The 17,060-nt window shown below is 43.1% G+C and overlaps 1 protein-coding gene across 1 annotated transcript in view; it reads right to left on the bottom strand.

Annotated features, from left to right (window-relative positions):
- The window catches only part of LOC124803010 (UDP-galactose transporter senju), an 84,543-nt gene that overhangs the window by 57,510 nt on the left and 9,973 nt on the right, over positions 1 to 17,060 (bottom strand). The window contains exon 2 of the mRNA XM_047264116.1: positions 1,447 to 1,564. Coding sequence (XP_047120072.1) covers positions 1,447 to 1,564 — 118 coding nt within the window. The remainder of the gene's footprint in view (positions 1 to 1,446; positions 1,565 to 17,060) is intronic.

Below are 17,060 nucleotides of genomic sequence, written 5' to 3'. Positions count from 1 at the left end.
CGAAAACGCATACTGACTTAAAGGCAACTAGCACCATTTTTTTATTATTATTATTATTATCAAACACTTTGAGTTTTCATTTGATTTGCCCTCATAGTAGCATCATCCTCGTTGTCTGCAAGCAGATCACTTGTAGAGATGTGTAGAATTGTACACAGAATTTTTTTTAGCAATTCAACGTTTTATAATCCCTATTTATCAGTTTCCCATTTTAGACATTTGTATGAAAATGAGCACAATGTTTTACAGAAGTTTAGTGAAAATTAGCTGAAACTAAATAATTTTACCACCTCAGTAAGAACACTGCTTACATTCTCTTCAAAATTCTCATTGCATCATTCATTACTCAATCACACCAATAGTAGTATCTGTAAAAATGGTGGATTTATGAGTTAAGTGTTCATAGTATGTTTGTTACTAACAAAAATAAGACAAAAGTGGGTCCAGAACCGTGCTTCTGCGATTTCGTATGAAGATGAAACACATGAATGTAATCAGTACTATCAAGAATTATTTTCTTGTCTTTTGTCCTGAATGAAAAACTGAAGTTAGTATTCCTACTTTATCATGTATTCTTCCTTATTTAGCCTTATCAATTTTTGACAGAAGCAAAGACTTTTGTGATAGTAGGGGTGGCTCCAACCATCATCTGCTTCCTGTTCAAAGATTCCAACAATGAATGTTTACCTTGTATTTTTTGTCACTATGGACAGTGGCCTGCTGGAATGTTCAGTAAATTTACATAGCCTCAACATTAGCCATTTGACTGTCACTGCTTCATAAAAGCAAAGCTCCACATTCTAGTCCACGTGGGCCATCCAGAACTGACTGATTGCAGTTCATCCTCTGCCAATGGCGTCACTGAAGCAGTACAGAGCGGTGTGGGGTCAGCACACTGCACTCCTCGTCACTGTCAGCTTTCTAGACCTTGTAGCCGCTACTTCGCACTCAAGTAGCTCCTTAGCAGGCATCACAGAGCTGAGACTACTGCATGAAGATCCATTCCATATTTCTCTGTGCACTACAGTCTTCAATTAGGCCCATATGCAATATATTAGATTTTCCAATTATTTGATAAATTAGTCATGAGAAGGTCCAGCCAGTGACTAGTATCATATAATTTAACATCTTTTAGTCATTCACAATCAAATATTTGATACAAGTATCAGAGCAACTAAATACAGGACTGTCATTTTCTTTAAAAGTCTATATTTGGAGAAGATTTATTTGGCAAGGGGTAACTACTTTATGCTGCATTGCACATAAGTTTTCATATTTTGACATCCCACTGCAACAGGAAATCTACACTACGTTAGGGTTAGAAACAATCGGTTAAGGAGAGAGGTCATGAACATGCGTGTCATGCCCATTATGCTCTTAAAATTATTTTATCAGAGCACAGAAGCACCAATGGAAGTTAAGCAACCCAATACATGTATAACTTACTCTTTGCAGTAAATGGAGACAGAGACCACCAACTTTACCACCTCTGTGAGCAGCACAACAGTCACTGTGTTATAGCTGTATGTACTAGTTGAACTTTGTGATGCTGTGACAAGTATCCCTACAACAAAGATAAAGTTGCTATCAGGAACAGTTGCATATTAAGGTAAAAAGAACAACATATCAAGAGAAGCCAAATGTTAAAGTCATCTGACAACTAAAGGACAATTTTCATGTATACAATATAGTATTACAAAGACCATTGGACAGCCATAATGGATTGGCATAGACTTCTGCACAAGGACAAGCTGGTTGAAAAAATATATAAATTTTATGTCATTAAATGTATATTTTAGCAGTTACCCTACCAATGTGCATAAATGTTTTTTTTTCTTTTATTTGCAGATATTATGAAATCAGCAATTTATGAAAAAGTATATTATGATCAATATTTGACAGATTATTGGAGATATGTGAGCTGCCACTTTACTGCCTTATGTTGACTATCAGTGTTCTAAAAATCTTATCGCAGGACAGGAAACTATTCTGGACTACAGGACAGCAGATGTTGTTTATATGGAAAATACTACAATTTGAGACAGGAGACAAGAATCTACTTAACATACAGTGAAAGGGAAACAAAAATGAAACAGGTTTGACAACAGACAAATAACAAAGGAAATGCTTTTGAGGCGATTCAGTGATTTATTCATCAGGAACAAGAGAAACAGGATACTGTAAATAAGAAAAAATTACACATGAAGCCAAGCTAAAACTGAGTAAGGATGGGACACGAAATTTATTGCAGCTTTTCAGGAGAAGGGAAGGTTAGGGCTTTACACCCAATCACTGACAAGGTCATAATATAGACAGGTTTAGCTTCAGACTACAAAAGGATGGGGAAGGAAATTAGCATTGTCATTTTTCAGAGGAATTTGTCATTTTTCAGAGGAATGATCCCAGCATTTCCCTTACATGCATTAGAAAAGCCACTGAAAATCCAACATTAGATGGCTGGATGAGGGTTTGACCACAAGCCTCCAGAATGTGAGTCTAAATCTGGGAGATACGGTGACAACTACACTGTCGTAGCTACAGCGATAGATAGCACTGGGAAGAAATAGAATAATTCCATGCCAGGAACATCAGACTGCTATCAGTTGTTGAGCATTCTAGTAGAGCATTAATTTTGTTTACTTTATTTTTGTCCATAGATCATATTTTATAATAGAAAATCCCAGATGGAACACAACAATATTATGAAAGGGATGATTGCTACTCACTATATAGCGGAGATGCTGAGTTTCAGATAGGCACAACAAAAAGACTGTCAGAAAATGAGCTTTCAGCGAACAAGGCCTTCTTCAGAGATTTAAAAAACCACACACGCAAATGCAACTCACACAAACATGGCCGCAGTCTCTGGCTGCTGATGCCACATTGCAAGCAGCACTACATAATGGGAGGCACAACTGGGTGGTGGGGAGGCTGGGGAGGGGAGGGGAGGGATAGTGGGGTAGGGATGGGGGGCGGTAAAGTGCTGCCATGGTAGCACACAAAGACAAGGTGGACAGAGGGTAGGGCAGCAAGGGGCAGTCGGAAGGTTAGACAGAGTGTGGGGAAGGCTTAGCACAAAAGGAGAGGGATAAAAAAACTGCTGTTGCGTTGGTGGAACAGAGGACTGTGTAGTGCTCAAATGGGAACAAGGAAAGGTCTAGAGTGTAAAGACAAAAATTGACAAAAGTTGAGGCCAGGAAAGTTACGAGAACATAGGATATATTGCAGGGAGCAATTCAGAAAAGCTGCTGTTGGTGGGAAGAATCTGGCACAGCATGTGAAGCTGTCATTGAAATGAAGAACACTGTGTTGGGCAGCGTGCTCAGCAATGGGGTAGTCCACTTGTTTCTTGGCCACAGATTGTCAAAGTCACTCATGTGAACAGACAGCTTATTGGTTGTCATGCCAACATAGAATGCAGCACAGTGAATCCAGCTGAGTTTGTAGATCACATGACTGGTTTCACAGGCAGCCCTTCTTTTGAAGGTATAGGTAACACTTGTGACTGTACTGGAGGTAGGTTACAGGGATATGAACCATAAGGCAGGAGGTTGGGAGCAGGAGCTGTGTAGGGATGGATGAGGATATTTTGTAGGATCGGTGAGTGGTGGAATACAACAGTGGGAGGGGTGGGAAGGATAGTGGCTACAACATTCCTCACTTCATGGCACAACGACAGGTAGTTGAAACCCTTGGGCAGAATGTGGTCCAGTTGATCTCAACGTGGCTGGTACTGAGTCACGAAGGGAATGCTTCATTATGGTCTGTGAGGGCCTCAATGAGATCATGAGTGTATTTGTAGAGAGACCGTTCATCACTACAAATGTGATGGCCATGGTTTGCTAGGTTGTATGGAAGGTACTTCTTGGTACGGAATGGGTGGCTGTTGTCGAGGTGGAGCTATTGCTGATGGCTAATAGATTTGATATGGACAGAGGTACTGATATAGCCATCTTTTAGGTGGAGGGCACCATTGAGGAAGGTGGCTTTTTGAGTTGAATAGGACCAGGTGAGGCGAATGGGAGAGAAGGTGTTGAGGTCCTGCAGGAATAAGGAGAGGGTGTCCTCACCCTCAATCCAGATCGTGAAGATGTCACCAATGAATCTGAAACAGGTAAGTTGTTTCAGATTTTGGGTGTTTATGAATGATTCCTTCAAGAGAGCCCACAGCCGTACCCCAGATTTGTTTGCAGGTAATGCCTTCAAAGGAGACGTAATTGTGGGTGAGGATATAGTTGGTCATGGTGATTAGAAATGAGGTTGTAGGTTCAGTATACGTCGGGCATTGGGAAAGGTAGTGGTAAATAGCAATAAGCCATGGGCATTAGGAACGTTAGTGTGAAGAGAGGTGGCATCAATAGTGATGAGCAGGGCACCACATGGTGAAGTAACAAGAACTGTGGAGAGTCGGTGGAGGAAATCATTGGTATCTTTTACATAGGAGGACAGGTAGCAGGTAATAGTCTATGACAGCAGAGATTCTCTCAGTGGGGGCACAGTAACCAGCCATGATGCGGTATCCTGGGTGGTTAGGTTTATGGACTTTAGGAAGCAAGCAGAAAGCAGGAGTGCAAGAAGTGTTTGGGGTGAGGAGAGAGAGACAATCCAGGGAGAGGTTTCGGAATGGGCCTTAGGATTTGCGGAGAGACTGGAGATCCTGTTGGGTTTCTGGAATGGGGTAGCTTTGGCAGGGCTTGTAGCTGTATGAATCTTACAGTGGGCAGGGCCCTTCTGCCAGGTAAACCTTGTGGTTCAAGACAACAGTGGTGGTGCTTTGTCAACAGGTAGGATTAACAGATTGGATCAGCTTTTAGGTGGTGGATTGCAGTTCTTTCCGTGGATGTAAGGTTAGTTCGCATGTTGAGGGGTTTGGGAAATGATGGTAGGGCACGGTTTGAGGTTAAGAAGATTCTGAAACTGTTAGTGGGGGGGGGGGGGGGGGGACGTGATTTGGGGGAAGTGGGGGTGGATCAGGGTGAACAGAGGAGTGAACTGAGTCAGGCAGGGTTCAACATTTATCTTTGGTTGAATCTGATTGGAAGGGTTGGTGTCGATAAAGTGTTTCCACTGTAGGGACAGGGAGAGGTTTCCTCCAAAAGTCCTAGCCTTGCAAAAGTCTCCGTCCTTTCCAAATTCCTCACCTTTTGGCCCCCTCCCAAATTAAATCATGCAGAAATTGGTAAAGACCTTCTCTCCTCCTTCCAGTCCCTACAGTGGAAACACTTTTTCGCCACCAGCCCTGCCACTCAGATTCAACCAAAGACCAATGTTGGACCCAGCATGACTCAGTTCACTCCTCCATCCACCCTAACCCACTTCCACTGCGCCAAAATACCCCCCACCTCCACTAACAGTTTCAGAATCCTCTTAACCTCAAACCTTGCCTCACCATCATTCCCCAAATCCCTCAATATGCAAACTAACCTTGCATTCACAGGAAGAACCCAATCCACCAACTAAAACTGATTCAAACATTAAAATCCTGCCTGCTGACAAAGGCTCCACCACTTTTGTTTTGAACCGCAAGAATTACCTGGTGGAAGGACTCTGATAACTGTCGGCTTCATACACCTACAAACTCTGTCACAGTGATGCCATTCCAGAAATCCAGCAGGATCAATCTCTCCTCAAATCCTTAGTCCCATCCCAGAACTTCTCCCCAGAGTCCATCTCTCTGCTCACCCCCACTTCCCGCACTCCTACCCTCTACATGCTTCCTGAAATCCATAAACCGAACCACCCAGGACACACCATTGTGGCTGGTTACTGTGCCCACACTGAGAGAATCTCTGCTCTCATAGACCAACACCTTCAGCTGATTACCCACAACCTACCATCCTATGTAAAAAGACATCAAACATATCCTTCACTGACTCTCGACAGTTTTTGTATCTTTACAACACAGTACCCTGCTCATCACTATTGATGCCACCTCCCTTTGCACTAAGATCCCTAATGCTCATGGCTGTATCACTATTTAAAGCTACCTTTCCCAACAACCAACGAATACTGAACCTACAACCTCATTCCTAAGAGCCATGACCAACTATATCCTCACCCACAATTACTTCTCCTTTGAAGGCATTACCTACAAACAAATCTTGAGTACAGCTGTGGGAATTCGCACTGCACCATCCTATGTCAACTTATTCATGGGCCCTCTGGAGGAATCCTTCCTAAACACCCAAAATCTCAAACCCCTCACCTGGTTCAGATTCAGTGATGACATCTCTGCTATCTGGATCAGAGGTGAAGACACCCTAACCACATTCCTCCAGAACCTCTACACCTTCTCTCCCGTTCGCCTCACCTGGTCCCATTCAACCCAAAAATCCACCTTCCTAAATGTTACCCACCACCTAAAAGGTGGCTACATCAGTACCTCTGTCCATATCAAACCTACCAACCACCGCAATAGCTCAACTTAGACAACAGCCACCCATTCCATACCAAGAAGTGCCTTCCATACAGCCAAGCAACCCGTGACCGTCACATCAGTAGTGACAAGCGGTCCCTCTCCAAATACACCGAAGATCTCACTGAGGCCTTCACTCACCATAACTACCCTTCCAACCTTGAACAAAAACAAATCATCTGTGCCATATCTCTCTAGTCACCCACCACCTCCCAAAGGCCCACCGTCCGGCCGTGGAAGAGCATTCCTCTCATGACTCAGTACCATCCAGGACTGGAGCAACTGAATCACATTCTCTGTTAGGGTTTCGACTACCTCTCCTCGTGCCCTAAAATGAGGAATATCCTACTCACTATGCTTCTCACCTCTCCCACAGTGGTATTCTGCTGCCAACCAAACCTACAAAATGTCCTCGTCCATCCCTACACTGCTCCTGCTCCCAACCTCCTGCCTTATGGTCCATATCCCTGTAACAGAACTAGATGCAAGACCTGTCACATATATCCTTGCACCATCACCTACTCCAGTACAGTCACAAGTGTCACCTATCCCATCAAAAGAAGGGCTACTGGTGAAACCAGTCATGTGATCTATAAGCTCAGCTGCAACCACTGAGCTGCATTTTATGTTGGCATGACAACCAATAAGCTCTATGCCCTCATGAATGGCCACCAACAAACTGTGGCCAGGAAGCAGCTGGACCACCCCATTGCTGAGCACACCGGCCAACACAATGTTCTTCATTTCAATGACTGCTTCACACCCTGTGCCAGATCCTTCCCACCAACAGCAGCTTTTCAGAATTGCTCCCTGGAATATAACCTCTGTTCCCCTAACCCTCCTGGTCTCAACCTTTGTTAGTCTTTATCTTTACCCTCTAGCACCATCCCTGTTCCCATTCGAGCACTACGCAATCCTCTATTCCACATATGCAACCATAGTCTTTTCACCTCTCTCCTTTTGCACTAAGCCTCCCCTGCCCTCTGTCTAACTCCCTGACTGTCCCTAGCTGCACTACCCTCTGTTCATGTCATCCCTGTATGCTCCCACAGCAGCACTTAACCATCCCCCACCCTTGTCCCTCTATTCTTCCTCCCTCCCTCTCCAGCCACCTCCCTACCCCCACCACCCGGCTGCATCCCCATTATGCGCTGCTGCCTCAAGTGTGGCCTCAGCAGCCAGAGAGTACGGTCATGCATGTGAGCTGTTTTTTTGTGCGCGCGTGTGTGTATATATACATATATATATATATCAAAAAACAAAGATGATGTGACCAGACATACCAACAATTAAAGGGAACAGCCATGGGTACCAGGATGGCCCCTTCGTACGCCAACCTATTCATGGGTCGCTTAGAGGAAGTCTTCTTGGTTACGCAGGCCTGCCAACCCAAAGTTTGGTACAGATTTATTGATGACATCTTCATGATCTGGACTCACAGTGAAGAAGAACTTCAGAATTTCCTCTCCAACCTCAACTCCTTTGGTTCCATCAGATTCACCTGGTTCTACTCCAAATCCCATGCCACTTTCCTTGATGTTGACCTCCACCTGTCCAATGGCCAGCTTCACACGTCCGTCCACATCAAACCCACCAACAAGCAACAGTACCTCCATTACGACAGCTGCCACCCATTCCACATCAAACGGTCCCTTCTCTACAGCCTAGGTCTTCGTGGCAAACGAATCTGCTCCAGTCCGGAATCCCTGAAGCATTACACCAACAACCTGACAACAGCTTTCGCATCCCGCAACTACCCTCCTGAACTGGTACGGAAGCAAATAACCAGAGCCACTTCCTCATCCTCTCAAACCCAGAACCTCCCACAGAAGAACCACAAAAGTGCCCCACTTGTGACAGGATACTTTCCGGGTCTGGATCAGATTCTGAATGTGGCTCTCCAGCAGGGATACGACTTCCTCAAATCCTGCCCTGAAATGAGATCCATCCTTGATGAAATCCTCCCCACTCCACCAAGAGTCTCTTTCTGCCGTCCACCTAACCTTCGTAACCTCTTAGTTCATCCCTATGAAATCCCCAAACCACCTTCCCTACCCTCTGGCTCCTACCCCTGTAACCGCCCCCGGTGTAAAACCTGTCCCATGCACCCTCCCACCACCACCTACTCCAGTCCTGTAACCCGGAAGGTGTACACGATCAAAGGCAGAGCCACGTGTGAAAGCACCCACGTGATCTACCAACTGACCTGCCCACATTGTGATGCATTCTATGTGGGAATGACCAGCAACAAACTGTCCATTCGCATGAATGGACACAGGCAGACAGTGTTTGTTGGTAATGAGGATCATCCTGTGGCTAAACATGCCTCGGTGCACGGCCAGCACATCTTGACGCAGTGTTACACCGTCCGGGTTATCTGGATACTTCCCACTAACACCAACCTATCCGAACTCCGGAGATGGGAACTTGCTCTTCAATATATCCTCTCTTCCCGTTATCCACCAGGCCTCAATCTCCGCTAATTTCAAGTTGCCGCCACTCATACCTCACCTGTCATTCAACAACATCTTTGCCTCTACACTTCTGCCTCGACTGACATCTCTGCCCAAACTCTTTGTCTTTAAATATGTCTGCTTGTGTCTGTATATTTGTGGATGGATATGTGTGTGTGTGCGAGTGTATACCCGTCCCTTTTTCCCCCTAAGGTAAGTCTTTCCGCTCCCGGGATTGGAATGACTCCTTACCCTCTCCCTTAAAACCCACATCCTTTTGTCTTTCCCTCTCCTTCCCTCTTTCCTGATGAGGCAACAGTTTGTTGCGAAAGCTTGAATTTTGTGTGTATGTTTGTGTTTGTTTGTGTGTCTGTTGACCTGCCAGCACTTTCATTTGGTAAGTCACATCATCTTTGTTTTTATATATACACTCTTGGAAATTGAAATAAGAACACCGTGAATTCATTGTCCCAGGAAGGGGAAACTTTATTGACACATTCCTGGGGTCAGATACATCACATGATCACACTGACAGAACCACAGGCACATAGACACAGGCAACAGAGCACGCACAATGTCGGCACTAGTACAGTGTATATCCACCTTTCGCAGCAATGCAGGCTGCTATTCTCCCATGGAGACGATCGTAGAGATGCTGGATGTAGTCCTGTGGAACGGCTTGCCATGCCATTTCCACCTGGCGCCTCAGTTGGACCAGCGTTCGTGCTGGACGTGCAGACCGCGTGAGACGACGCTTCATCCAGTCCCAAACATGCTCAATGGGGGACAGATCCGGAGATCTTGCTGGCCAGGGTAGTTGACTTACACCTTCTAGAGCACGTTGGGTGGCACGGGATACATGCGGACGTGCATTGTCCTGTTGGAACAGCAAGTTCCCTTGCCGGTCTAGGAATGGTAGAACGATGGGTTCGATGACGGTTTGGATGTACCGTGCACTATTCAGTGTCCCCTCGACGATCACCAGTGGTGTACAGCCAGTGTAGGAGATCGCTCCCCACACCATGATGCCGGGTGTTGGCCCTGTGTGCCTCGGTCGTATGCAGTCCTGATTGTGGCGCTCACCTGCACAGCGCCAAACACGCATACGACCATCATTGGCACCAAGGCAGAAGCGACTCTCATCGCTGAAGACGACACGTCTCCATTCGTCCCTCCATTCACGCCTGTCGCGACACCACTGGAGGCGGGCTGCACGATGTTGGGGCGTGAGCGGAAGACGGCCTAACGGTGTGCCGGACTGTAGCCCAGCTTCATGGAGACGGTTGCGAATGGTCCTCGCCGATACCCCAGGAGCAACAGTGTCCCTAATTTGCTGGGAAGTGGCGGTGCGGTCCCCTACGGCACTGCGTAGGATCCTACGGTCTTGGCGTGCATCCGTGCATCGCTGCGGTCCGGTCCCAGGTCGACGGGCACGTGCACCTTCCGCCGACCACTGGCGACAACATCGATGTACTGTGGAGACCTCACGCCCCACGTGTTGAGCAATTCGGCGGTACGTCCACCCGACCTCCCGCATGCCCACTATACGCCCTCGCTCAAAGTCCGTCAACTGCACATACGGTTCACGTCCACGCTGTCGCGGCATACTACCAGTGTTAAAGACTGCGATGGAGCTCCGTATGCCACGGCAAACTGGCTGACACTGACGGCGGCGGTGCACAAATGCTGCGCAGCTAGCGCCATTCGACGGCCAACACTGTGGTTCCTGGTGTGTCCGCTGTGCCGTGCGTGTGATCATTGCTTGTACAGCCTTCTCGCAGTGTCCGGAGCAAGTATGGTGGGTCTGACACACCGGTGTCAATGTGTTCTTTTTTCCATTTCCAGGAGTGTGTGTGTGTGTGTGTGTGTGTGTATTTGGGAGGGGGGGGGGGGGGGGCATGCAAACGCTTTATGGCCGAAAGCTCATTTTCTGAGAGTATTTCCGTTGTGCCTATCTGTAATTCAGCATCTATGCTAGAAGGTGAGTGACAACTACCCTTTTCATAATACTGTTGGATCATATTTCATAATTACGTGAGGCAGACACATGATGTTTCAAGTTTTATGCAGAATAAAAAGAACTGCTTACAAATTTATCACTGACACAAAAAACAAATTTTTATGTAAGTTAAAATTACCAGTGGGTTAAATACTTAATCACATGTCTTCACCAACAGTTGAAAAGTATAATGGAATCCAATGTAAACAATAAATATATAAAATTATATCTAAAGTATTAGAAGCAAAAGTCATACATTGGTTATTATAAGAAAAGAGAACAAGATAAAGAAGTAAGGAAGTAGAGACAATTACAGTTAATAATACAAGCATCAGAGACAAGGCCCAAGCTCAAACTAGACAAGGGTGGGGAAATAAATCAGCAACAGCCTCGCTTCAGGAAACCACAAAACACCTAAATTCATATGGCCTGAGAAGGAATTACACCGCACTATTTCTGTGTACGAGTAAAGTGTCTTAACTATTGAGCCACTTTTACAGTCACAGGTAGAGGTAAATTATAAATATGCAATTAATGTACAGAGAAACATAATGCCATCATACATATGTGACAGGGGAGGGGAGGTATTATGAATGGATCATGTGCTGTGGACACATATTAGCATCTGCGTAGTGTGTCTCTCTCTCTCTCTCTCTCTCTCTCTCTCTCTCTCACTCTCTCTCTCTCCTCCCCCCCTCCCACTCCCATCCCCTTCCCGCGCACGCGTGTGTGTGTGTGTGTGTGTGTGTGTGTGTGTGTGTGTGTGTGTGTGTGTTTTTTATCACCAGTGATTCTGAGAAAAGTTTACATCATATGCTTTTATTTTTTCAGAACCTTTCAAGAAATAACATTTCCCAAAATTTTTGACAAGTTTCAATTTTTGCTACATATTCTTATATTGTTTCATTAGATATATTGCACCATTTGGAATCTTCCTTAATGGTTTGGTTATACCAAAGCAAATTCTTTACTACTACTCCAGAATTAGTAAAACGCTATCAAATCATTCGAATGACCACTAAGCTTTTTATATTTATTGACTGGCATAAATCATGTCAATTGCATAAATAAGAGGTGAGGTTCAAATAAACATTAATGTGTGTGGACAATGAAAAAAATATTTGCTAAGGACGAGAAAACACCCGTTAAGGGGAATCAAGAACTAGCTTCAAGTGCTCATATCTCAACTATCACATACAGAGAATGCAAAGGCTCAACAAGAAGTAGTATCTGCTGTTGAGTGAAGACTTGGTCATTTGAGCTGGTCATTGCTAAATAGGAATATAATATGTGGTGCTCACCCACAATCAGCTTGTGGACATCTGTTTAAGGAGACAGGCATTTTGACCACTGCTTCACAGCATATGTATTCCATCATGAAGTTTACTATAAGTAATCCACTGCAGTTCAAAAGAATAATAATGCACATAGTTACGATACCAGAAGAAAAAAGACACTCATTACACCACATTAAGGTTGTTCTTAACATGAAAAGGAGTGCACAATGCTGCAACCAAAATTTTTGCACTCTACTCATGTAATGTGTCTTGACAGATAGCAATGTAGACATTGAAAACAAACAGAGAGAGCGTTTTCCTTGACAGCTCCTTCTATTCCTTAGAAGAATTTCTATTACATGCAGATGATGGTGGGTAGAAATTACTAAGTTCCATCTGTATATTTAGAGACAATGGTCAGCAAGGAGTGATATCTAAAAAATTAATTTGTTATTTTTTGTTATTTGAATGTAAAATAACTTGTTCCATATATCATTATGATTTATCATGCAAATGATCACTGAAAGACCTGAGTCAAAACAAGGCCCCCGGAGTAGACAACATTCCATTGGAACTACTGACGGCCTTGGGAGAGCCAGTCCTGACAAAACTCTACCATCTGGTGAGCAAGATGCATGAAACAGGCGAAATACCCTCAGACTTCAAGAAGAATATAATAATTCCAATACCGAAGAAAGCAGGTGTTGACAGATGTGAAAATTACCGAACTATCAGTTTAATAAGTCACAGCTGCAAAATACTAACACGAATTCTTTACAGACGAATGGAAAAACTAGTAGAAGCCAACCTCGGGGAAGATCAGTTTGGATTCCGTAGAAACACTGGAACACGTGAGGCAATACTGACCTTACGACTTATCTTAGAAGAAAGATTAAGGAAAGGCAAACCTACGTTTCTAGCATTTGTAGACTTAGAGAAAGCTTTTGACAATGTTGACTGGAATACTCTCTTTCAAATTCTAAAGGTGGCAGGGGTAAAATACAGGGAGCGAAAGGCTATTTACAATTTGTACAGAAACCAGATGGCAGTCATAAGAGTCGAGGGACATGAAAGGGAAGCAGTGGTTGGGAAGGGAGTGAGACAGGGTTGTAACCTCTCCCCGATGTTGTTCAATCTGTATATTGAGCAAGCAGTAAAGGAAACAAAAGAAAAATTCGGAGTAGGTATTAAAATCCATGGAGAAGAGAGAAAAACTTTGAGGTTCGCCAATGACATTGTAATTCTGTCAGAGACAGCAAAGGACTTGGAAGAGCAGTTGAATGGAATGGACAGTGTCTTGAAAGGAGGATATAAGATGAACATCAACAAAAGCAAAACGAGGATAATGGAATGTAGTCGAATTAAGTCGGGTGATGCTGAGGGAATTAGATTAGGAAATGAGACACCTAAAGTAGTAAAGGAGTTTTGCTATTTGGGGAGCAAAATAACTGATGATGGTCGAAGTAGAGAGGATATAAAATGTAGACTGGCAATGGCAAGGAAAGCTTTTCTGAAGAAGAGAAATTTGTTAACATCGAGTATAGATTTAAGTGTCAGGAAGACATTTCTGAAAGTATTTGTATGGAGTGTAGCCATGTATGGAAGTGAAACATGGACGATAAATAGTTTGGACAAGAAGAGAATAGAAGCATTCGAAATGTGGTGCTACAGAAGAATGCTGAAGATTAGATGGGTAGATCACATAACTAATGAGGAAGTATTGAACAGGATTGGGGAGAAGAGAAGTTTGTGGCACAATTTGACCAGAAGACAGGATCGGTTGGTAGGACATGTTCTGAGGCATCAAGGGATCACCAATTTAGTACTGGAGGGCAGTGTGGAGGGTAAAAATCATAGAGGGAGACCAAGAGATGAATACACTAAGCAGATTCAGAAGGATGTAGGCTGCAGTAGGTACTGGGAGATGAAGAAGCTTGCACAGGATAGAGTAGCATGGAGAGCTGCATCAAACCAGTCTCAGGACCGAAGACCACAACAACAACAACATGCAAATGATCTATAGTGCATAAGAGTAACTAACTAACAGCATAACTGCAAAAAAAGAGAAAGGCTTCAAAGACTACTGTTATCTGATATGATGGTTATGGCTGACACCATCAATTTTTTCACACATATTTGATGGTTATAAATAACTCAATTATCAACTTTTTATAGATATCAGTACTGAATATTTCAATCTGTCAAGAATTAGTCAGAAGAATTATCATTTTTTAGCATCCATATGATTTTTGTAATCTCTTTAGTCATATCTGAGCATTTTGGTTGTGACTCTTTGTAGGGTTTATATAGTCGAATCACACAGATGCACACCCGAAATTGTGGCACGCAGTTAAAAGGTGTGCCACAGAAGTTGGTAGACACAACTAGAAGCTCGACAATCACCACAGGCCACCGTGTGCCACAGAAGTTGGTAGACGCAGATAGAACCTCGACAATCATCACAGGCCACCACTCATGGATTTACAAGCAGCCTCTCCTCTGTGCACTCTACTGGCCAGCTGACAGCTTTTGGCATAATCCGTATCACTTCAGGCAGGGGGGTTACCTTCATAGTCTCGGATGTTATTGAATTTAGCCTATGTTAAAATGAAGGTCTAAGTAAGGAACACATTTTTTTTTGTTTTCTCCAAAACTTGCCTGCCCCAAGATACAGGCCTCCAAAGATGACACTGTGAACACCATTTTGAAGAGGCGAATTTCGGAAAAAAAATTTTACGTGCTGTATCTATGTAACTGTTTTAGATATTTTGTTTGAGTTTGTTTATATTTGAAAGATAATTGTTTTATGATAGCATTGGTATCTGTTTGCACACACCTGTCAAAGTTCTTTTACTGACGCCTTTTGAATTTTTTTATAATTTAAACAAAAAATTTTTTTCAAAAATGCCAATCCAGAAAAGTTAGATTTTTTTCTGTTGATTAGAACCGTGTAGTACTATAGTCTCTGTAAAGGAGAGCTTCCACTTTTAAGTTGGACAGGTTTTATTTTTATTTTAATTTAATTTTCAAGGGTAATGTGTGTCTTCACTGGAGTTGTTTCTAACTAATTTCTTTGTTACAATGTTTATTTCTATTGTCTTTGTTGCAGTTATTTCTTATCACTTTCTTTGTTGCAGTTATTTCTTACACTTTGTTGTAGTTTCTTGTCATTTCTATGTCGTGCTTGTTCATTTCAGGTTTCTGTATTGTAGTTGTTCAGTGCTAATTTGTCTACTGAAGAGGCTTCTAAGAAATCTGAGACCATCCAGTGAACTCTGTGTTTTCATGAGGCATTTGCAATTTGACATAGTTGCATTGTGTTTCATGAAAAGGACTGTTTGAAATGTCTTCTGACTGGGGCCACAGGAGAGTGAGGTGAACTGACTACTTGCATATCCATAAAAGAGAGATACGTAAGACAAACAAAAAAACAGACTTTGTTCAGGTTGGGGATAAGTGTTCTCATTTGAAGACTCTGTTTCAAACTGAAGATGTTTCCACTAACGACTTTTTGTGTTCTAAATGTTTTGACAGAATAACAATAATGAAAGTATCTGAACAAGGTGAACCCTCCCATTTGCATCAATAGAGGAAGAATTAAATACCCTGAATCAGTCAACTACAGAGGTAGGTGTTAGTCCTATTAAGAAACAGTGGTCAGTGTAGTCAAGACATACACTCTAGGATCGAGAAAGCACAGATAAATTACTAAAGCTATGGATGAATACACAACCGCAAAACTGACCACACTCTTCAAAGTAGAAATTCCACCTTCAGAAGAAAATGAACCAACGCAGTCTTGCACCTCTTGTCAGGAATTTTTCACAAATATCAATCAGCCTTTGAATATTGTGCACCCTACAGTGAAAAGGTACAAGTTTCAACTATTACTCCAAAGACATTTTCAAAGAAAACTATTTTGAACCACGTTCCATCAGTATCAAAGCACAGGATAGACAAATCAAGTAGTGTGAGGTCTGTTAAAGGAGTCTTTGGATGACCAGATCCCTATTATGATCATCCTGTAGAAGCAGCTCGAGTTCAAACAGTGCAGTCATTTTATCTGGAAGATAAATGGGACTGTTCTCAACACAATGCCAGCAATGAAGACACTATTACTGTAACAGATGAAGGTTAAAAAGTTGTGAAAGTGAAGAGGTGCATGTCTTGCAGAATTAAAGAAACTTTTGCAATTTATGAGAGCAACTATACAACTTCACATATTGGAAGATCAAAATTTTATGCACTATGACCTAAGTGCGTAGTACTACACCCACCTAGAGATATCTATTTATGTGTGTAGTGCACGAATTTTGAACTTTGTGTGGTAACTTTGAGAATTTACTGGAGCATGTGATATATGACACCATGGTTGGGCATGTGAAGTCATTAGTAGTCTGTGGTGTAAAACGAAAGATGTATTTGTTTCAAGAATGTGGTGACTGCCCTGGAAAGGGAGGACTGTCTTTGCAGACACTTGGCCTGGGAGACGTAGCAGATAACTCTGCAGAAATTACATACGTTACGTGAGTGGAAAATAAACTAATCAAGAAAACTGTTGCCTTTGACAGTTTCATTGATGAACTTGGTAAATGGTCAGTGAAAGCTGTAACACACCAGCATCTGAAGAAATTGCAACAACAACACATTGCAGAAGTGAAAGTGTGTGTACAGGCTGAAGAACTATGTTTAGTGCTTCACTGTGATTTTGCTGACAAATGGTCTGTAATTTCAGTTTTTACAGGAGTGACATATTTTCAAAACAAGACCACAAGTGTTGCAGTTATAAGTGATGGCGCAGGACATGACTTGGCAAATGCTTCACTAGCAATGCACAAACTTCTTCAACTGCAAACAGGGCAAAGAAGAAGATCATTATTTCTGATTGTGCTCCTAGTCATTTTAAAAATCATTAC

The sequence above is a fragment of the Schistocerca piceifrons genome, chromosome 6, assembly GCF_021461385.2.
Source record: "Schistocerca piceifrons isolate TAMUIC-IGC-003096 chromosome 6, iqSchPice1.1, whole genome shotgun sequence".
NCBI lineage: Eukaryota > Metazoa > Arthropoda > Insecta > Orthoptera > Acrididae > Schistocerca > Schistocerca piceifrons.
This window is presented reverse-complemented; position numbering and strand designations above follow the sequence as displayed.